Source organism: Astatotilapia calliptera, chromosome 6, assembly GCF_964374335.1.
Source record: "Astatotilapia calliptera chromosome 6, fAstCal68.1, whole genome shotgun sequence".
NCBI lineage: Eukaryota > Metazoa > Chordata > Actinopteri > Cichliformes > Cichlidae > Astatotilapia > Astatotilapia calliptera.
In genome coordinates, this window is record NC_137427.1 from 26,410,126 (window position 1) to 26,432,939 (window position 22,814).

At 44.6% G+C, this 22,814-nt stretch overlaps 1 protein-coding gene across 1 annotated transcript in view; it reads right to left on the reverse strand.

Annotated features, from left to right (window-relative positions):
- The window catches only part of znf827 (zinc finger protein 827), a 61,022-nt gene extending 39,571 nt beyond the window's left edge, over nucleotides 1-21,451 (reverse strand). Inside the window, exons 1-4 of the mRNA XM_026171342.2 lie at nucleotides 13,386-21,451; nucleotides 11,212-12,489; nucleotides 7,409-7,581; nucleotides 6,689-7,184 (exon numbers count right to left, since the gene is read on the reverse strand). Of these exons, the coding sequence (XP_026027127.2) occupies nucleotides 6,689-7,184; nucleotides 7,409-7,581; nucleotides 11,212-12,489; nucleotides 13,386-13,512 (2,074 nt within the window). The 5' untranslated portion in view covers nucleotides 13,513-21,451. The remainder of the gene's footprint in view (nucleotides 1-6,688; nucleotides 7,185-7,408; nucleotides 7,582-11,211; nucleotides 12,490-13,385) is intronic.
- Between the last annotated feature and the right edge of the window lie 1,363 nt (nucleotides 21,452-22,814).

A 22,814-nucleotide genomic window follows, 5' to 3' on the forward strand; every position in this document is an offset into this window, starting at 1 on the left:
GCTTTAACACACACAAAAAAGAAGAGCTAAAAATATTGCCAAAAATATACCATACTGTTAGTGGAAAGACACGTCACGTCTGTTTAATACAGGGCTGTGGGAACAGAAGGTTAAAGGATACCACTGTCTACCAATTAAGTGCAGGTGCACTATACCATTTTTCAGAAAGAACGCGAGTACTGAGGACTTTTTTAACAAATAGATTATTGTGCAATGTCACAAAACTTCAGTTACTTAAATTTAAGTCACACTGTTTGGCCACAAAATTAAAAACCACTTCCTCTAGATCCCTCACTGAACCTTTTTATGTCACTAGAGCCATTTTCATTTCCAAATATAGTTTTGTTCTTCTTCTTTTTTTTAACTATGTCAAATGATTCAAAAATGCACTGCACAATATTCGTTTGATTTATGAGGACACAATAACTTGAAAACTTACAAAGCCTTCTGGACTTAATTGGACGTATTAAAGGATCAAAATCCCCCGCTGTTGCATGAAGTGAAAAAGCCGAGTTTACATGCTCTTTGATCTTGTTTATTCAAAATCTAAAGAGATCAGCCCATGTGACTTGTGAACACTATCTGCAATAGTGGCATTGTGATGTGGGGCAAATTCATATGCGAGTCAAGAAGCAGCTTCGTTGCTATGATAACCAAACATGACAGAAGTTACAAAAATAAAGTTGGTATATAATGTCATTTTTACCCCATAGCAACATGACTCATTTGTAGAAGGACATCACTGCAATCTGCAATAAATCAATTTGCGAGCGCTCCAGCAGACACCACGGTTGAGTACCTGCTAAGGAGCTATGCAGGTATCACTAGTTCAACTTCATAATTAGCCACACCAAATTTGGCTTTCCATTTTTCCATTTGAATGCTAATACTGTTTGACTGTGCTAATGTCAAGTGGTGCAGCGACAAACACATCTTCACATCTACTGGCACAACCCCTGACACTTGTACAGTTTGAAACAGCTTGTACATCCTAGCATGGACACTCAATCTGCAACACACACACAAACACACACAGAGCATGGCTATAAGAGAGGCTATCACTCTTGGGCAGACTGCTGTCCAGTCTCCTCTGGCCCCAGCAGAGATCTGCTCCGCTCCTCACCCGATCGTCTCACCTAACATCTCTAACCGCCACAGGCCTGCCGCCCCCTGCCCACATCATCAATCTGCGCTGGCCCCGGCCCCTCTGATTAATGATGATCTATGCCGGAGGGATAGAGGGCTCAGGGACAGGGGATACAGGGCAGGGAAAGGGGACAGGTGCTGGCGTTCTGACCACCCATGTGATGTTGTGATGCCACAGTGCCACACAATGGCAGGGCTGGGCTTGCAGTTCAAGAGGCTGAGAAGGAACAGGGTGAGCAGCAGCAGGGAGGGGAGGGTGGGGGGACATGGGGGTGGGGCGATGACCTTCAAGTTCAGGGGGGCAGTGGCGCAGGGTCGCACATGGCACCAGCTGGAAATGTCATGCTGTCAGATGTCAGCGGGCAGGCTAAGTATAACCTGGTCAGCACCTGGAAGGACGTCCTCTAATTAGAAGCGTGTTGGGCCATGTCGGATCAGACAGGGACAGCACACTTGGTCAGCGCCTTACAAACACAGATTAAACAAAAACTCACATTTAACCATACTTTGTGTTGCCGTTTGCTTCGTCATGCTGCGTTCAAACCCCGGGCAGTCGCTGCGCTTAAACCACTGACAAATAAATACTAAACGCAAGCTCGGATTCTCGAATCCTTCTCCTCGGCGGCCTCATGAGAACAAAAACAACTCCAGGACGTGCACTCACACACAAAGTCACACCACTCCTGTGACCTTTTGGATTGCTATAAATAGAGCGCATTTCCACTCAGAATCTATGTTACAGATCCCAATGAATAATTTAGTAGCCTAATCCAGTAGGCAAGTTTTTTGTTTTTTACTCCTCTGAGCTGATGGCTCAAGAACAAAAAAAAAAAAAAAAAAAAAAAAAAAAGGCAGCGCAGAGCACCAACAGGAACTATTCAGCCAACAACACCACCAAGCTTACACTTTTGGCCTTTTGTCTGTCAAAATTCACAATCACAATAGCATCATGAGCATCCAGTCCCTGGCAGATCATTCTGTGAAGTGAGCACAGATTCGCGGAGGAGATGGGCATCTCTGGGTGACTGGGCTTCGCTTATGTGAGTTTCGTGACTGTGTGTGTGTCTGTGCATGTGCGCACCAATGTCCAGTGTCAGCTCCCTGCGCTGGTTCTAGCTCAGGTTTGACGATGCTATCAGTTTGTCTCCGTGTTATCACACCCTTCTGACACCTGCCACCAACGCTACTTCCATCGCCGTTCTCCTGCCCGTTTCTCTCCCCCTCGCTACGCTTCTCTCTTGCGCCTCATCTGTCTCACTGCCAGGCGCTTGTCCACTCCACCTCACCTCTAGCTCCGTGGCCAGGGCTGCCGTCAAATAACTTCATTAGCTTTCCACCTCTGTCACGCCGGCCTGCTCCCCCTCTGACAATTGGCTGCTGTTTTTTTTTTTTTTTTTCTTCAGAGAAGAGGAGGAAGAAAAAAAAAAGCACAGGGCTACATGGGGCAGGTTGAGAACCCAACAAAAGCTGACAGTGTGCTAGACACCGGACAGTGATACTGATGGCTGCAGTGGGGATGTATGGACCAGAGGTCACACACAAAAGACCTGCCTGTATCTGCTCATGCAGAGCTGGAAAGCAGGGGACACATACGATTAAATCTAGACATTCTTAAAAGAAGGGAATCAAAAAGACTCTGTCATGAGACGTTCCCAAAAAAATGGCTTACAGAATCTTTCCTGCATACTTTTTTCCTTCAATATGCATAAATACACACAAAAAACCTCGATCTCCTGCTAGGATGACACACAAATGGCATGTTTTACAAGTCTAAATTCTGCTTTTGCGTCACATTACTGTACCCAAGCACCACATGGGAGTCGCTCTCCCAGGAAACGCATAAATAAGACAACTGCAGAAGCATCATGACAGATGCAACACCTCCTATAAACCCCCCCGCACACCAATTATTCACACCCAGCCAGGGTCAAGCACGTTGTGCCTGTGTCACCACAGCGGGGTGGGAGTGGAGGGGGTGTTCGGAGGGTGTGCAGTGCCCGCTGTCATTATTAACTCGGGGTCCACTGGGCACAGGGTAGGGGCTGTGCATTTCAAAGTGCCTCTGTGGCTTTCATCTCTGAATCAAAATGTGGATCACACCGGATAGCTAACGGTTGTGTCAGTGTGCAAGGATAAAAATCAAAGGGTATCAGTATAACACTCAACGGAAAGCAGGGCAGCCACCCCCCCCCCCAAAAAAAAAGAGATATGCTTATTATGTCAGAGGTCACTGAGAGTTCACTGGCTTTTTATGCCTGGGGAACTCAATGCAACTCCCTCTTTGCTTTTTACTCCCTCCGCCTTTGCTTGCTGTCACTTTATCTGTCTCATTTTTCTCCCCGTTTTTCTTTTTTTTAAATTTTTCCCTCTGCAGCTTTTTAATACCCCGCCCCCGCCTCCATAGGGCCTTGTGGGATCGAGGCACTGAGACAGCGGTGTAAAAGCAGGAGGGATGAGCTGCTCGTGTACGCACTCAATCTGGGTTGGCAGGGAGGTCAAAAGAAATGGAGTCTAGAGGTCCCAGGAGGAACTTCCTCACCTCTCCTTTCCTGGCTGCTCCTTGGCATGGGTAAGTCTCATAAAGATCTGAGCCCACTTCTTTCCACTTTCATAACCCTCCTTTCTTTAACTCCGCCCCCCAACAAAGGGAGAGAACTTTGTGATCAAAGAAGTGGTATTCATTAAAGCCCATCATCACGCATTCAAGTTCAACATCCTCTCGTCCTGTCTTTTTATATCCTGCCTCACTCTCCTTGAATGATGCCCCGACTAAGATGTCCGCCACTTGACACTGGGCTGACATTGCAGGGAGCCATCTTGGCTCCTCTGGGAGTTGCCTGGGCTTGATTGTGCAGTCTGGGAGTGAAGCGCAACTGGCACCCAGGGGGCATCCATGTGGAGCCGGGGCGTGCAAGATCGAGCGGGAGTTAACTAAGCCGAGCCGAGTCCCCGTGCATCCTGGCGGGGTCACAGGATGGCGCTGAGGGCGCTAATCATTTCAAATTATGAATTCCTTTTTAATTATGAATTATGCATAAATTTTTAATTAATCTAATGTTCCCAGGGTTTTTTTCCCCTCCCATCCTTACTCTCAAGATCTCAATCTAATTACACAGTATTAAGAGGAAGAGTGGCAGTCGTCGCCTCGACCCTGGCGCTGAACCCCGGTCAACCTTTTTCCATCAATCTTGCCATCTTCTCCAAGCTCATCTTTTGATATTTTCTGCAACACAGTGAAATGCATCTAAACATGGGTCGGGCCACGTACGGCTGGGAACAGCGTGTTTGTTAAGTTTGTTCAAGAAAGTGCAGTATCATAGCTGGCTTAGGAAAATAAAGAAGGAAAGGACAAACTTCCTATCAAGAGCAGCCAATATGAAGTCTTCTATTTTAGACGACAATCTTTAAGTCCGCTTGGGTAAATATTCAGTTTATCCCTTTGGCTAATTTGGAATTGAATTTGTCAGTAATAATAACAACACGTGCAAGGAAAAGCAGGAGGAAGACGCCAGGAATCTACAATTAGTCACCAACCGTGACAACTGACAAGATGCCGGCGAGAAAATAAATTCCTTGACCACTATTGACGAGGTACCCTTGAGCAAATCATTTAGTCCCTGACTGCTTTTGCGGAATTAATCAGTGCCCAGCTGCACAGAGCTAAAGACGTGCCACCGGGCATTACCAAGTGTCAATTTTACCAACAAAAAAAAAAAAAAAAACACCCCATCATACTGCATTTATGTTTGACTGGATAAATGATTTTAAAACTGAACCTTTACTTGGGTATTGATATGTAAAAATAACTGCAATTTCCAAAAATTAGACTAACTAAGAACATGCATGTTTGCATGAACTGCATGTTTTATGCTATTGGATTTAAGGTTCTGCCCTTTCCCCCATAAATACCACACTGGACGACCTCCCTCGTACCAGCAATGATGGGTTTTGACACCTCTGTGTACATCTATAAAGACAATTTCCAGGTTTTCCCAAGGGTAGGTGATACAAACCCAGTCACATGACCGAAATATGACAGAAACCACTCAGTTCAGGAAAGAGCATCAAGGGTTACTCCTAGTAGATAAAGCATTAAGAGCGTCACAGTGGCACATAAGTCAATTTCCTGTATATATTCCATTCTGCTGCTACCAACCCTGGTTGTGCGTACAGTGGGATGCGCTTTGCCCGATTACCAGCAATTTATGTTAGATGTTTTGAGTCATTACCGACAGGGTCCTCAATTCATAAGCAACAACAACAAAAAACAGAAGAGACAGGAAAAGCTCAGAAAAGGCTTTCTGAGCAGTCTTAGCCCCATGCAGTGAATTGGGCAGAAGGAGGATGTGAGTAAATGAGCTAGATGTGTTGAGCCCAACAGTTTCTCACTTATGCATAAACTCTGTGTATCAATCATTGAAATGTGTCAGCTTTTGAATATGGATTTAAAGCCCAGATCTCACCTTCCCGTGTTTATCTCAGCGTCATCTGTGCTAGGGTTTGTTTTTTTTTTTTAAACTGATGTTACTGGAATATTTTAAGATGCTGTATCAGTTCACTACATTATGTTTTCAATAGCAATACAGAGTATATATAACAAATACCTATGCACAAGCAAGAACACGTTAGGCCAAAACCTGGATCAGAAACCACTATTGTCGTGTGGGTACCACAATGTATGGTACACAAACAAATCATGAATGGATGATGTATGTATGATGTATAAGACACTACAGTATACTATGATTAAAAGGTTTGAATTCCTTTAGTATAGTTGAAATTACTTTGAATACATGTGGCATTATGACACCACCTTTTCTGTGCTCAATAAGTTAAAGAGCTCAGTCACATATGCCAAAACCCATCTGTGCAGTGCGACTAGATGCACATAGTCTGAACTGTTACGTTTCTTTTCACCGTTTAAAGAATGACACCAATGGGAATTTTAAATGTTTTCTAATGTTAATGCCCATAAAATAAAATTTAAAAAAGAAGCCTGAGATGCGTTGGTGTACGTGCTGCTGTCAAAAGCTAAAACTCTCTATTCCCCGCATGTTTGAACTAATAGACATTTTACGTTCTCGTTGTTTTTATAAGCCATTTAAAATAAAAAATAAATAAAAATAAAACAGCTCAGAGACATTCTGCAGCCTTGACCTGAGACAATAAGCATAAAAAAGTGTTTACACTTCTTACGAATGTTATTTCTGGTGACAATGAAGAATCAAAACAAAACTTAAGGCAAAGGGGAGACAACATCTAGCTGGAGATCAGTGCCGATGTCTTCATATGAGAGTTTGGAAGAACTGAAAAACTCTTGATGAAAGTGCAACTGCAGTGAGTCGAGTTTAAAAAGTCAAGCTGAGAAAGCGGCACAATAAACAAAGCAATTATGGATTACAGGAGTTACACCACCGCTGCGTCTGTGTGAGCTGCTTTTCTATGCGTTTCTGCACAGCGTTAACTAAATGCAGCACTGTAAAGACTGCACTATAAAAAAAAAGCTTTCGTTTAACGTAGGAAAAAATAAATCTATGCTAACCTGAAAGCTTCATAAGCAGGTCAGTGGCCGTTTTGGTAGTGATGTCAGGGCTGAATAAGGAGGCTGTGGTCGGAGCGCTGGGGCTGGATCTGACGCCGACTCCGACCCCTACTCCGGGTAGGTCCAGGGAGTTGGCGCTGCTGCTGGCACGGTCCCTGCAGATGCTGAAGGGGGAGAGCACGGACAGGTCTCGCTCTTGTGGCTCCTCCTTGATGTGGATGTGATTGGAGGACGCCTCGACTGGAGGGGACGTCTGCTGCTGAGCGTCCGAGTGCAGCGGGGACACCTCCGTTGCTCTCATGTCTGCGGAACTGCCGTCACCCATCAGGGAGCCCTCGCCCTCCGTGTCGGTGGTGATCTCCTCTTTCACCTTGACGTCTGTGCGTGGGAAGTGCTGGTGGCAGCGCATGTGAAGCTTCAGGCTGAAGTGACGGGAGGAGGTAAAGGGACAGAGTTCGCACTGAAACGTCTCACCCCGGTCCTGGTGCTGATGTACCTGGGAAAAAAATGGGGACAGGTTTAAGCGTCAAACCCCTCCTTATCTCCAGCACTGCATGGTGCCAGGAAGACAGCTTTAGGACATCTTTTGCTTTATTTCTACATTTCTTTGTGAGCCACAACAGTATTAAATCATGCAAAAGAGAAATGGAAACATTTAAATAGTGATCAAACACGACATGTAAGGGGATCAGATCAGAGAGGAGAAAAATAAAATCCAACCTTCATGTGGGACTTGAGATTGTCTTTGCGAGCACAGCGGAAGGGACACAGCGGACACTGATGGCTTTTCAAGCCTGTGTGGATGACCATGTGTCTCTTCCAGTAGCTCTTGCGTTTGATGACCAGGCCACACACAGGACACTGGAATGGTTTGCCACCATCCTCAGGAGAGCCTTGATGGGAACCAAAGAATTATTATTCTTATTTTTCTGTTATTTATTTTTTTATTTAGAGGCAAGATCCAGTCCCAAGATGTTGATGGACTTTGATGAATGAATATGCACTAGCTAAACGAAGCATTTAGTTACTGTAAGTGAGTATTGTGAGTGCGAATGGTTGTCTGTCTCTGTGTGTTAGCCCTGCGACAAACTGGCGACCTGTCCAGGGTGTAGCCCGCCTCCTGCCCTATGACAGCTGGGATAGGCTCCAGCACCCCCGTGACCCTGAAAAGGATAAGCGGAAGCGAATGGATGGATAGTTACTGTAAAGCAAGCGTGCCAAAAGTCCATCCATCCATCCATCCATCCATCCATCTTCATCCGCTTTATCCGAGGCCGGGTCGCAGGGGCAGCAGCCTAAGCAAAGAGGCCCAGACCTCCCTCTCCCCAGCCACCTCCTCCAGCTTATCCGGGGGAATACCAAGGCGTTCCCAGGCCAGCCGAGAGATATAATCTCTCCAGCGTGTCCTGGGTCTGCCCCGGGGCCTCCTCCCGGTGGGACATGCCTGGAACACCTCACCCAGGAGGCGCCCAGGGGGCATCCTTGTCAGATGCCCGAACCACCTCAGCTGGCTCCTTTCAATGTGGAGCAGCAGCTGCTCTACTCTGAGCCCCTCCCAGATGGCCGAACTTCTCACCTTATCTCTAAGGGAGAGGCCAGCCACCCTTCGGAGGAAGCTCATTTCTGCCGCTTGTATCCGCGATCTCGTTCTTTCGGTCACTACCCACAGCTCGTGGCCATAGGTGAGGGTAGGGACGTAGATCGACCGGTAAATTGAGAGCTTCGCTTTTACACTCAGCTCCCTCTTCACCACGAGGGACCGGTGCAGCGTCTGCATTACTGCAGCTGCAGCCCCAATCCGTCTGTCGATCTCCGGCTCCCTTCTCCCATCACTCGCGAACAAGACCCCGAGATACTTGAACTCCTCCACTTGGGGCAGGAACTCATCCCCGACCCGGAGTGGGCACTCCACCCTTTTCCAGCTGAGAACCATGGCCTCAGATTTGGAGGTGCTGATCCTCATTCCCGCTGCTTCACACTCTGCTGCGAACCGTTCCAGTGCGAGCTGGAGGCCCTCACCCGATGAAGCCAACAGAACCACATCATCCGCAAAAATCAGAGATGAGATTCTGAGGCCACCAAAGCGAAAGCCCTCCGCCACTTGGCTGCGCCTAGAAATCCTGTCCATAAAAATTATGAACAGAACCGGAGACAAAGGGCAGCCCTGGCGGAGCCCATCACCCACCGGGAACGAGTCCGACTTATTGCCGGCAATGCGAACCAAGCTCTTGCAACGGTTGCCAAAAGTATTGATCCTATTTGATCTCAAAAGATCCATATGTAATAATGCCGGCACCACTGCACTAAAACTGCACTAAGTGCATTTGGCTGAAAACAAATTGGATTTGTTAACGACGATCTTCATACGTTGCAAAGCCACCTAGCGGATCAGGGATGGACAGTTCGGTGGGCTTGTTCTCAGCCGCAGGATCCATGTTTGACAATCCCACTGTAAAGAAATGCAAATCCCCTCTTTAATAAGGGAGTTACTCAGACACTGATCAGATCTGCGAGAGACAACGTCTGCGCACCTAATGATGAAAACTATCACGAGAGAAACACCAGCTGGAAGCGATGGAACAATGAAAGCAAAAAACTCTAGCATGTTTTAGTATCTCGATTATTGTTGTTGGCTTCATATCCGGCATCCATTACTGTTTAATTGGTCTTATTAGAAAGAGGCATGATTGCATTACAAATTCTACAAGGGCCTGTCAGGATGGCTTCATAAGTATTCCAGTGCCGTTCCTTGAAAAACATCTGGTAATCAGTGTTTGGTGAAATTACTGTGCTCAGCCATTCATTGACCTGAGGTGTAAAACCTCGAGACTGCCTATTTGCAACAATAAACCACCATCTGCGGCCCAACCTCTCCAAGCACAGCAGAGATCACAATGCAGAAATGACTTGTGCTTAGTCTAAGTTGAGGCGAACAAAGCAGAAATAAAACCAGGAGGCAGCGTGTGTGTGTTTAGTGCTTAACATGTGTAAGCCTAATCACGTGTTAGAAAAACGGGAGTCGATTCTTCCTAAAACACGAAAGCACAGCATGCCAGCGTGATACAGTTTTATAGCAGAACTAGCGAGGGTCTACAATAAAACAAGACATGACAGTCAATAATCAAGGTCACATTTTTCAGTCTGGCGACCAAACAACTACCTGCATTTTTTTTTTTTTTTAACAGTGCTGCTCGACCTTGACGGCATGCCGGGTTAGAGCAGACCCCTTTTTAGCATGCAGATCACAGAATATTACATCGACTGCCTCATCTGTCTGAAGTCAATTTGATCCAGCCATTTTAGTTTTGGCGGGGTTGCGACACAATCCCTCAAAAGTGCCCATCCATCTCCCTGAAAACGTTCTGTTCTCCCTTAAGACTACTTAGCTGGAGCTTGCACTTTGAAGTCATCTCTCCGCCTGTCCAAGAGTGAGATCTGTGTGTGCACCCTTGTTTGGGTTGCACGTCTACATCTGAGCACGCTCTTACAGATTATACTGCGTGCCCATTTGTAAGTAACTGAGAGACAGCGTGTACGAGAGGAGAGAAGAAAGAGTGAGGGAGAAAAAAAAAAAGAAAAAAAAAAGAGTGCACGCATCTGTATCCAGTCAGTGGAAAGTATGATGTGTTTGGCCTTAAGTCTGCTGTGCTGATCAGTGCAGAGGGCTCTGGTTAGTGGGGTATGAAGCCAGGAGGAGGCTGCTGAGATGGATATGGACTCCAGGGCTCCCCACTGTGCCGAGCACACACTGACGGCCCCCTTTTGGCAGCACGCACATCCGAGCACAAACGAGCTGGTCTGGGAAGGCAGTGAGGTCTCAGTCGGGAACCCCCCGTCGAGCCCACAGACCATTTCCCAGACTAGAAGGCCAGCCAGAGCTGTTTTCTCTCGGCTATGCTCTCTGCTCGGCTGACAGTTAAGCTGAGGCTACACTACACACTGCTTCAGCGCCAGTGAGGTGAGAACAAAACCATTACAAAACTAGAGAAAACATGTCACCGAAGTTCACAATTCTGTTTCTCCGCCGGCATTTCTTTTTCTTTTTTTTTTTTGGTGACATGCGAACCTGCCGCTGCTACACGAAAAGGTTTTTGGAGTCATCCTTAGAACGAAGTAATAATTTAGCACTGCTAACGGTGTGACTTTGAATTTCATAGTGTTGTATGTTTGGCCACACGATGGCTGGGGAAATATAGAAACTGAACTGACAGTTAAAAGACGTGAATTATTTTCTGCTGCAGTAAGACAAGCTTGCACATTCAACCATAGCAGTCTTGTTTAACTTTAAGCAGACAGATTGTGTGTTTAACACAATCTAACACTTGAGTGTACTTTAATAATTTTGCAAGTCTCTCTTGCTAAAGAAGAAAAAACTACATATTTTAAGTAGAGAAATATGGAGTTATGCACCTACTGTACTGTACCGTACTGGTGCAACCATTATTTTAATTAATTCACTAATCTCATTATGCTTATAGTGATTCCCATGCTTATTATAGTCCTTTATTGTGCTTTTAGATTACCTGCTTGGTTGCTGGGCTTCCCTCTGCCCTTAGGAGGAGAGGGCAACAGCAACTCTAGGCTCTGATTGGGTGTAGAGGGCGTGGGTGCTTTCTGGTTCTTGTCCAACAGGGGCTTCACGTCCTCTTGGAGGACCCCAGTAGTTGCCAAGGGGGAACCGTCTTTCTTCTCTGCCAGCAGGTTTCCTGCTGCCCTGGCTGCCACCTCTTTGAGCAAGGCAGCGGAGGAGGTCATAGACACAAGTGAGAGGAAGGAACTCGCTGCTTGGTGGTCCGTAGCAGCACTGCCCGTTGACGAGGCTTGGCTCCGTTCACTGACTTTCTTGGAGAGCGCAGCGAGGGTGGAGCTAGCTGACTGCGGGCTAAACGGAGAGTTAAAGGCATCGAAGCGCACCACATCGTCTCCTCGACCACCCCCACCCAGGGTGGGCACTGCAGATGAGGCAGAGGTGGATGAGGAGGAAGATGTCGTTGAAGAGGAGGCCACAGCGTTCTTGTCTTGAAGCACAGCGTTGGCTGCTGCTTTTAACTTCTGGATTGCAGAGTCCGGGGACAGGCTGGAGCCGCAGGGCGTGGAGCAGCTGGCTGGGGGCCACTTATCTGCCACACCTGCCCATACAAAGCCACTGCCGTTGCTTGGGGTGACAGAGTTAAAGGGGTCTAGGGGCTCTTGCTTGATGTTGGTGGCTGAAGGAGCTGTGGAGGCCGGTGAGGCTGAGCCACTGTTGTTGTTGTTGTTACTGGCCAGTTTTCGGGCAAGAGCACTTAACTGCTGGGCGTGGTGGGAAGATGGAGAGAGTGTCAAAGGTGGGGCTAGACCTATTGGAGGAGAGTCGCCCCCAGCCCCTCCCCGTGATGACCGACCCAGGAGCTCCCCGGTGTCGAGTTTTAGCGACCCAGCTTCTAGGAGGCGCCGTAGGTTGCTGCTGAGGGGCTTTCCCAGGGCTCGAGATGCTGCCTCGCCGTACAGTGACGATACCACAGACGAGAGTGTGTCCTGGGCCGAGAATGCACCTCCATCCAGTCCAAGAAGTTCCAAAGAGGCACGATGGACAGGCGTGGGGCAACCCAGCGAGCTGTCACCTCCGCAGGTGTCATGATCCCCAGACCCAGCGCTGACTCCAGGTCGTTCGTCGGGAGAGGAGCCCCTGGGCAGGAGGACCTCATCCTGGGTGTCTCCAAAAGACGACGACTCTGAGCGCGTGTCAGAGGCGTTCCCAAACCAGCCTTCCTCCTCCACAGCAGTGCCATCAGGCCCTCCTTCCTCATTGCTGTCCACATCTGGAAGAGGAGAGGAAACCAAAGGAAGAATTAATGAAAGTGTGTGAGTACTGTGGCAAAGGTTGCTTTAGCGAACAGTTAAGACTGATGATTATTTCACAGCTAAACAATTGCCGTACAGCTCTAACTTAGGTTTACAATTATGATGCTTAAGACAGTTAAGCTTTCACAGTCCGGCTTCTACACTGCAGAGATTAGCAAACTACACAATGCAAAATCCTAAATGGGAGTCAAAAAGCCTTTAAAAGCTGAAAAAGCAGGCAGACAACTAAAAAGACTTAAAGCCCAAATTCAACTTCTTTTTTTTCTTTTTTTTAATACAGTCACAAGGCACATCCAAGATGTTTGAGTAATTTAGATTTTTCTGTCTTTTTTTTTTTTTTTTTTTTTAAACCTTATTTTTCCCACCCTTGGTCTGGAAGAGCCTAGTAAAGGGGTTACCATGACAACGGGTCCTTCTGGGAGGCTAGACAGCAAAGATTAGGGTAATGGAGGTTACAGAACTAGATTAATATTCATGAGCCTGCGGATACCACCAGGGAGCCAATAAGGATAGGGTTAAGGTCACCAAGGGTCATTAATATACACTTCATGTATCAATATTCATAAGCAAAACATTACAGCTTGCCAGACAAGGGCGAACAAAGAAAAGTGAATATTCCTGATACATATTAACAAACCTCCATAAGAATATGTCAAATGCACCAAGCCCGGGTGAAACAAAATGTCAAAACTGACACCTCCTCTTTGGGTTACTGAACACACGAAGCTCACGAAACATTTAACAAAAAACTGGCTGAGATTCATTAGAAGAGCAGGCACTCAAAAATGAAAATATCATTTAAGATGTCTTACACACCAACATACATTTCCAAGCACACCAAAGCTGTGTTCACCTTCACGACCCTCGCTGAGGCCCGGTGGGTCCGCTCTTTGTTTACAGGCAAAGGCAAAATCGTTGCCAGGCAACCCAGCCCAGCAACCTGTAGGGATCATTAGAGATGGCTGACATCTGGCCAGCATGGCTCGCTGTGGTCCGCAAAGGTGACCACAATCACAACCCGCTGTGACCGCTACTCTCCTTCTGCAACAGATATCAAACAGGGCCTGCACACTTCCAGATATCTTCTCATCTCAAACACATCCCCACTTCCTTTCTTACATTTTACAGTAACACAGAGGAAGATGTCAAAAAGCAGAGCAACGGATCACCTTATAATATCAGCCTTAGTGCTTTCCAAACATCCTATAGCCACATGCCTAGTAGCCTTCACCTTGACAAGATATTACAGGACGCACTTTATGGCACTGACGAGCTCGTGTGACACTTTGTCTGTTGAGACTATTATTAAGGTGAATGAAAAACACCAAAATGCACCGATTGTGAACCCAATTTACCATGCCGCTTGAAGCCATTTTACCACCGGAGTAGGGTTAACAGGAATAAAGGGAGGCAGAGGGAGAAGGAGCCAGTGAGTCATGCAGGGCAGGGCTTGACCCATTTCCATGTGACATGCGAAACGCAGCAAGAGCCACTAATGGCTGTAATGTGGTTAGAGGGAAATCGCTAGATTACTGACCCGAGGTCTCAGCTTTGAGGCTGAACTTTCTTGCTGCCTAAGTTCAATCTTAAACCTCGGGGTTAGGTGCAGCTGCACACAACACTAAGCCACTGGGCTTCTGCCTGAGTGCTACAGTGCGCACTTCACTACCATGGCTTTGTGTGTCACAGGCGAGCCACCCCTGTGGACAGAATGACATTTTCCAAGGTCATGGTCTCCAGACCAGCTCTAAGGGGCCTTCATGCCAGTTCTGTACTTACAGCTAGTGCTACATGCCCATCGTACACATTGAGACATTCTTTGAAGAACAAACACATGTTTAATTGCTAAAGTCCTGCCCATGATTATCTTTTCCTTTTTTTCTTTTTCCCCTGACATACACATTTAACTGCTTCGGCTCCTCAACGGTGGCTGGTTTGATGATGGAGGCATGGAGATACTGGCCGAGGCGGCAAGTGTCTGCCACTGAAAGGGAACCATTTAGCGGTGTAATGGCGGGGATGACTTGCATGTTGAGACAAACAGCTGCGGGGTGCTCAGCAGTCTGGATCTGTTATCACTCACACACGGATGATTCACTGGCAAAAACGGGAGGGAGTTTTCTCTCTGGGCCACTGAGATGTATAGCGCCACCTTATTATAGACAGACAAAGACAGACCTATAAAGGGGTCCAAGTCCAGCCTGAGACTCCATTAAAGGGAGGGCCAAAGGCTTCAAGACTTCCCAGAATAAACAGTGTTGAGCTTGACCAGAGATGCACACAGAGCAGATAAAAATATTTTCATGTACAGCGTTTAGAAATTTGTTGTGCTAACCTGTCAAAGGAAGAAACCAGGAGGCTCACAGCCCGTAACTACAGCTAAAAACAGTTGGACCTTCCAGGTAGTGGAGTTGTTCATTGTTTCACCGCACAGAGCTGTCAACAATCTCCAGTTGTGAACTTGGCAGGATTATTTTGGCTGAGGCTTTTCCAGGTCAGAGGGTTGTGCACGCATGTGTGTGCTTTCGTGCTCAGATGTAGACGTACAGACCGTGTGCCAGCTATATTTCAGCTAACCTTGTCGCACAGAAAGATCACTAGTTAAAAAAAAAAAAAGTAAATATATAAAAGGAAGGCGTGTGAATTAGAGAAAGGAGAGAAGAGCAGGACACTAGAGTAAAAGGTAGGTCAAGAGGTCACCGACCACATGACTTCTGCGAGGCTGCTGACTAACATGTTCCCTCTCCTTTTTCCTCTCTCTCTTACACACACAAAGCTACTCTGTTGCTTAGCCAGGCATGAATATTGGCCTCCCCGACCCCAGGCCTGAACGGGGTAGGGGGGGAGAGGAGACGGGACAGTGAAGGAAGGAAGGGACAGATAGAGAGATGGCAAAAAGGGAGGGGCTGATCTGACTGGGCAGGCAAGAAGAGGAGGCCATTAGCCGATTAAGGTTGGAAGGGGGTGCATCAATACTGCGCTGATGTCAAAAGGAGAGTCGTGCCCATGAGCTAATATAAGAATGAGAGAGAGAAGGAACAAGAGCTAGAGAGAGGAGGATAGTGCAGGTCAGGGAATCACTAAAAATCGCACAGACTGCTGACCGCAAAGCCCTACAAAGTGAAATAACATGAAAGACTGTCACAACATACCGAGACTAGAGCCATCACATTTACATCACCAAAATGATTAGCCTCTCGTTCCTTCTAAGACTGGGAGGCTCATCGTGGTATGTGTGCTTGGGTTAAGGAGGTAGGGCACAGGGTGAGGCCATAGGAAGGAAGGCAGGGAGTATGGATGTGGTGAAGAAGGAGCCGGGGCAGTAATTAAGTGTCCGGCTGGACCCTGGCGGGGGTTGCCACAGCCGCGGGCTATGCTAATGAGCAAGCCCGGCGGTCAGGGCTACCTTATTAGTGCTCGCTGGACAATATGGTGGGAGAGATGCACTACTGACTGCTTCACGTCTCTGCAAATGACTAACAGTCCTCCCAAGGAGGAAGGTAATTCCATTAATTGGAACACAGTGGATCAGGATCACCTCCCTTTCCTTTTTCCACAAACCCTCACTTGCTTGATCTATGTCAAAATCACCCCCCCCCCTCCCCCCTGAATTAAGAAAAAAAAAAAAGAAAAAAAAAAGTAGAAATTACTTATTTCGTTATTCATTATTACCTGTAATCAGTAAAGTAGTCTCAGTTGTGTAACCAGGATGTTAGCCACTTTGTCATATACTTTACTTCATGCGTGTCTTTTTCCCTAACACCAACCAATTTTATAAAAGTTTTCACTTTGAAGAAGAATAACAGCTAGAGAAGACTGCAGGAGTAATGATTTAACTGAATGTTAACACAATACTTCATTGACATTTATTAGAAACATTAGACTTACTTTTGATTCAACGTCAACAAGTGTAAAACACATGTAAGTCAGTACCTTTCTAAACAGACAAATCTTATATTAAAAATGTTAAAAAAAAAAAAAAAAAAAATCAATTAAATTTTTACAAATCCAGATCCTGGCTCTTTTGCCATTTCCCATTTTTGAATATAAAACCAAAGGTTTAAAGAAAAAGAAAGGTGTCATGTGTTTAGAGTAAGGACACATCTGTAAATCGGTTGAATATTGATGTTCCTTTGCAGGAGCAACATGACCATCACTCCATCGAGTTTATTCATCGTGTTGTTTCCATTAGGAAGTTGATGAAACATGACAACCAACAAGGCGACAGGCAATACCAGTGATTACTGAGGCGAAATGTCATACAGGACAGTATGCCTCCTATTTACATTAAATGAACTTGTAAGACTGTGCCTGTCCTTTATGTTAAGCAACACCACCGCTTAACAATCTTAAAATAATCTGTAGTGTCAAACAGGGGCAGGGCTGTTTAATGGGACTTCTTAAAATTCCAGCTCGGTTCCAAAACAAAAGGGGGAAAAAAGTGGCAACAGTGTGAAAAATGATGTCAACTGAAACAGAAAACATTGACTTGGAAATCATTTTAAACATCTGTTTAATTGATAAAATAATGTCCAAATGATTTTAATAAAAATGATCACTGAATTTAATGCCAGCATTATTCAAAGCAAAGGCAATGGAGGTGAGAAAAGAAGGCATTTGTTGTGTAGTGCTAAAAAAAAAAAATACAAATAAAAACACACCTATTTCTAGAATTCACTTTTAACGTGACCTTAGTTCGCATTAGATCTTCTTAGGTTCACATTTGAGGCATTTATGGAACATCTGGAAATTTTAGCTACAGAAAAAAACCCAACCCAAGCCTGTGCTAGAAAAGAAAGTGATAGTGTAATGATCCATCTAACTATTTTTCGAACAATTAATCACAGCACTGCTGTCCTATCCTAGTCCTTTCTAGTGTCACTAGTTAATCTCGCACGCTGGTTTTAATTTCATGTATGGATGATCAAATGTATAATAACCAAAGATGTTGCTTGCCGTGCACCATTTTTAATCACGATTATATCGAACTAATTAAAAAAAAAAATTCATCAGCAATTAATTTGTTTTAACATAGTCTCAGCAAAGTGCACAAATACAACTAACTTACTTAGATTATGTATACACATGTTTTTGTACTTTTGACAGTACTATGGCTCACAACAGAAAAAACAAACAAACCCTGAACCATGTCATAGATCAGAGCTTCCCTGTAAGCAGGCCGATTACAGCGTTGTTTGGCGCTGCATTGTTAAAACAAGCATGTATCCTTCTGGTGCCTTCATAGATGCGCTAGTTACCCGTGCTAAATACACTGATGCACCCCCATACTATTGCTACTATATCACTAGTGCTGGCTTTTAAACTGTGCACTGACCACAGGATAGTTTTCCACTTCGCCCTCAATCCATCCTTAATGAGCTTGGGACCAGAGACGAAGGTGGCCTCTGCACTGCTTTTGCATGCATTGTGTTTATTTGTATGTTCCTCTACAGAGTCATGTCAGCTGTGCACTTTTCTTTTATTACATTACATTACATTATTAGTTTGCACATGCCCCATTTAGATGCCTTTTTTTTTTTTTTAAATCATGTTATGGACCTCTTGCCATTTAACTAGTCTAGTTTTTACATTTTAAATAACTAGTTTTAAACAAATAGAAAGACCATCATAAAGTGACTAGTTTCTAGAAACCTACTGTAAAGACTGATCAACTCATTTTCTCGTGGTGATTCAACAATGTGGAGGAGAATGTGATGGAGGACACCACCGTGTCCATGTTCAACTAAGATGAGATCATAGTTTCATCAGTGAGCCCTGATGCTCTGCACAGATGAAGGCATCATCATCCTGGAAGAAACCACTCTCATCTGGACACAAACATTTTATCATAGGATACAAGCACAGCTACAAATCAACTTTTTATTACAGCCATCCTCTCCTCCAAGCGAACTGAGGGACCCAAACCAAAACATTCCCTCAGGGGTCACGGGTTAGAATTATTTTTTTTTTTTAGGAACAAGATATTCACCCTATAGTAACACGATGTCTTTACATGACATGTCATCCCATGTATTAATGAAGATTAACATTAGACATTCAGATATTCAGTTCAAAAATGATAAAAATCCAGAATCGACGCCTCTCCAGCTACCTGCACTATTCCACCCAAGTGTTTGTGTCTGTGACAAAGACATAAAGAGCCCATCTTTCAGCTGGAATCTGAGGTGAGGTGATACTCTCAGTAGGGATCAGGGTTCAGACAGCAGTGCTATATATAATGGTGGTTGAGTCGTATTGAAATGTAGCGCAAATTACCATCTGTGTATTTTCGGCCTTGGCCTCCGTGGTTTGTGGGTACTTTGGGCGGCATGCCAGAGGTGAAACAGGAAGGAGAAGTGTTCTTGGAAGAGAATGAGACGACTGAGAGCCCGAGACCTCTGAAATTCCTCAATGCAGATGAAGTGCACTTTACATCCTGGTTTATTTTTCCCTTCCATTTTTAGCATCTCACGTAGAAAAGAAAAAAAAAAAGTTCTTGCTCATAACCTCAGATGTGTACTCGAAGCTATGTGCCTAAACTGCTGGAGGGAGACATATGTATTACATGCTGCAGCTTTAAGCTGAAACATTACAAGTTCATCCCTAAAGGAAAGAAATCTTCATTATAGTCACTTTAAAAGTCAACTTAAAATGCAAAAAAAAAGTCAATGTGACACTAAAATGGTGCAAAAACATAAAAAGGAGCAACACCCGGGGCAAATACTTCACTCCTTTTGGGGTTAGAGGCGGTCAGATGGTGTCTGAGTTTAACGTGAACTGTACAGGGTCCTGCATAAAGCTGTAGCCCTGAACTCTAAATAATAACCAACAAAAGGTGCATGTGAGAACGCAAATGTCCAACATTCATATTTAAAAGCAGTCGTTTTCTCAGAAGCAAATCCTTCTTATATATTTAATTATGATGTTTAAAAGAGCAAACATTTCAGTGACTGTTTTTAATGCAGTATGAGATTCCTGCTTAATCGTCACAGTGCACATTACCTTTTGATGGCAGTTGGCACGGCCCCCCAGGCAGGCAGGCAGACATACACAAAACATAGGATCCCGACAAGAAAAACAGTCATTTTAGCTTGAAACACACTGCTGATTGGTTCGCTTGTGTTCATGCGTGACCTTTGTATTTTAACAGGTTAGTTTGGATCTGATGTTACGTGTTATAGCACAAAAGTGAGGAGACAATTTGTGCTTTCTATGAGGTCAAAGTGACTGGTTTTGCCAGCAGAGACAGGGTGGTTTTGAAAAGACTGATTTCTTTTCAAGTGTGTTATTTCCACAAATCAATGAACTTTGCCAATGCTGCCACGCATGTCGTTATAACATGTGAAGTTGTTCCTTTGTTGTTTCACAGGCAATGTGTCTCACTCTGTGCTGCAGGAGAACTTCTGGGATCGACGAGAGACGACTTACGCAAACAATGGCCAGCTTTATTCGAGAAAAGCTTTATGTAGCTCAACATCAAGTTATTTCAATACAAATACTCTCCAATCCTATATATCGTTTGGAAAAAAAAAAAACCCATACAAACACATAGGTCTTGACTTGATTCTACTGACAATGTGCAAAGTTTATATAAGCAGTTGCTTATGACAGCTGAACATAAGTATCATAAATGAATGTACTTAAAAGAAGTGTGAAAGTTTGGCTTAACAAACTTTGCTCTAAACTAGGGATATATCAACACTTTTAGCCCTTTATTATACAATCTTTGATTAAGCACAAATTAAAAATCATCAAACTCATGAGACAACCTTTAATCTTGTAAAGGAAACAGTTTAAGAAATGGATAAATGAAAGCACGCACACACACACACACCACACACACACACACAGTTTCAGAGGTCTTTGTAGCCCGCTGCACAAATATCAAGCACTGCATCTGTACAACACAAAACTGATGTGACAACAGACAAACATCAGTCACCATCAGCATTCATCAATAGGCTGAAGCAGTCAACCAGGTGAATATCTGCCAGTATATTGGCCCATATTTCTACTAGAAATATAAATTATTTTCTGCTAAATGTAAACCAATTTAGTTTAACTTCATATGAGTTAATAATGCTCCAAAAATGCACACACACGCACACACTTCAGAACACCATCTGTAATTGAAAACTGAAAATACCCCACTAAATGTTAAAACTGATCATTATAACAATAAACAGCTCAGGCTTGTATACTAACTGAAGTACCCAGTGAGAACAGGCCAGGGTCTGCTATCTGTCACTGTTCAAAGAACCAGCTTAGAATATGTGAAACATCTATTCCACATGAAACTGTCAAATCGCTTCTCAACTGAGTGGGCAAAAGGCAGGCATTTTCTAATCACCATGCCTATACTATCAAACACTCTCAAGGTTATTGCATTTTAAGACTTTTTTTTCCTTCCTGTCTTGAAAAGGTTGACAAAGAAAAGTGCTGGGAAAAAAAGAAGAATGAGAAAAACTCTAGTTAGTGTGTTGCATTCGTGTGTTATCGTGCAGACTAGACACGCCGATTTCGATGATCTGAAATCAGTAATGGATTGGATTTATATAGCGCTTTTCAAGGCACCCAAAGCGCTTTACAATGCCACTATTCATTCACTCACTGGTGGAGGCAAGCTACGGTTGTAGCCACAGCTGCCCTGGGGCAGACTGACAGAAGCGCCACCGGCCCCTCTGGCCAACACCAGTAGGCGGTAGGTCTTGCCCAAGGACACAACGACCAGGACAGAGAGCCCGGGGATCGAACCAGCGACCTTCTGGTTACAGATACGCTTCCCAACCCCCTGAGCCACGGTCGCACGTAAATATGTCCGTAAATATGTTGCTTTTTTCAATGTGCGTCTGGGCCAAAGCATGTGCTGCTAGATATTTGGCACTATGAATCCAGAGCAGGTAATGTGAGGTGTTGAAACTGCATTGATGAAACGAGAATGCAAATCATTCCATTCAATCATTTTATCAATATTCTGGAAAACGAATCAAGTAAATGGTTTGTTTTTTGGAGTTTCCTAAACATCTGTGTATATCGTTTACAGCTGTTCAGATGGTATAGAAGGCTAGATGCAAGCCCTGCTGAGAACCTGTCCATTCTGTGAGAGCAGGCCATTATACTGGCACATGCATTTTAAATGTTTTGCAACCGCAACCTCGTCTTACTCTGACGAATGCTTTATGTTGCTGCGCCTTATTAAAAGCTCTTACCATTATTGTCTGCTCCACAGCTCATCTTTCTAGATCCTAATTTAGTAAACTGAGAGCTCTGAAACAACATATAGATGGTATCGTTCCATTTATACCATCAATGCCGCCTGATGCCCAGGAAGGAATGATTGTGGTGACTTTTGCGTACTCAGCTATTCAAACATTGTAACAAGATGCCAATTATCTACAAATAGTTAACTGAAAGGCAACAGTACTTCAATGTCCTGTCCTTAAGTAATAAGGGGGAAAAAAATCCAGTGAAAAACTCACATCGGACCTGAGAGATGGGGTCGAACCTTCATTTAACCCATCTACTGCTCACTGAGGCCTCATCAGAGATGGTGTCAGTGGAAGGGTGGTTGTCAAGAAGGAAGGGAAACAGGAAGAAAAGGTTGAGGTATGCCAAATTATACAAAAATACCTCTTTTCCACTAGCACCTACTCGACTTGACTCAACTGGACTTGTTTTTAAGGTTTGCGACATAAACAGAGTGCATGTCATGAGATCGACTACTTTACAAAAATCAAATTTGCCATTTTTGAAACTGATGGAAATGGCTACACACAAACCAACACCGCAGTAATGACAAGATACAGATTTTTTTGAGCAGCAAGTATACCATCGCCTCAATGTCCTCCATTGTTGTGTTTTGTTTGTGTCGCATACAAAAGACTTTCAGGCCACTTTGCTGTGACAGCCCCACCCACACTTAAGTGGGACTTGGATTGTGGAAAAGAGTTATAAGTGGACTGAGAAATCAGTGGCAGCAGGTGTTATGGAGGGATGAATCCAAATCTGAAATGTACATTTCCACTAATGTAGACCAGTTTACAAATATAAAACTGTCTTAAGTAGTTTACCTTTACCCTACAATTTTAGCACAAATAACAATTAGCTAGCTGCCACCAGTGCAGGCGCAGTGGAAACGAGTTCTCTAACTGCACACGAACGTAAGGTGCAAATGCTGACTGCCTATCAGATAATCATTAGTCCTTGATCAAAGACTTCCCTTCATAATGAGCTTCAAAAGTTTCAAAAGTGTCAACAGAAGCTAAACTGCAAAGACATGACT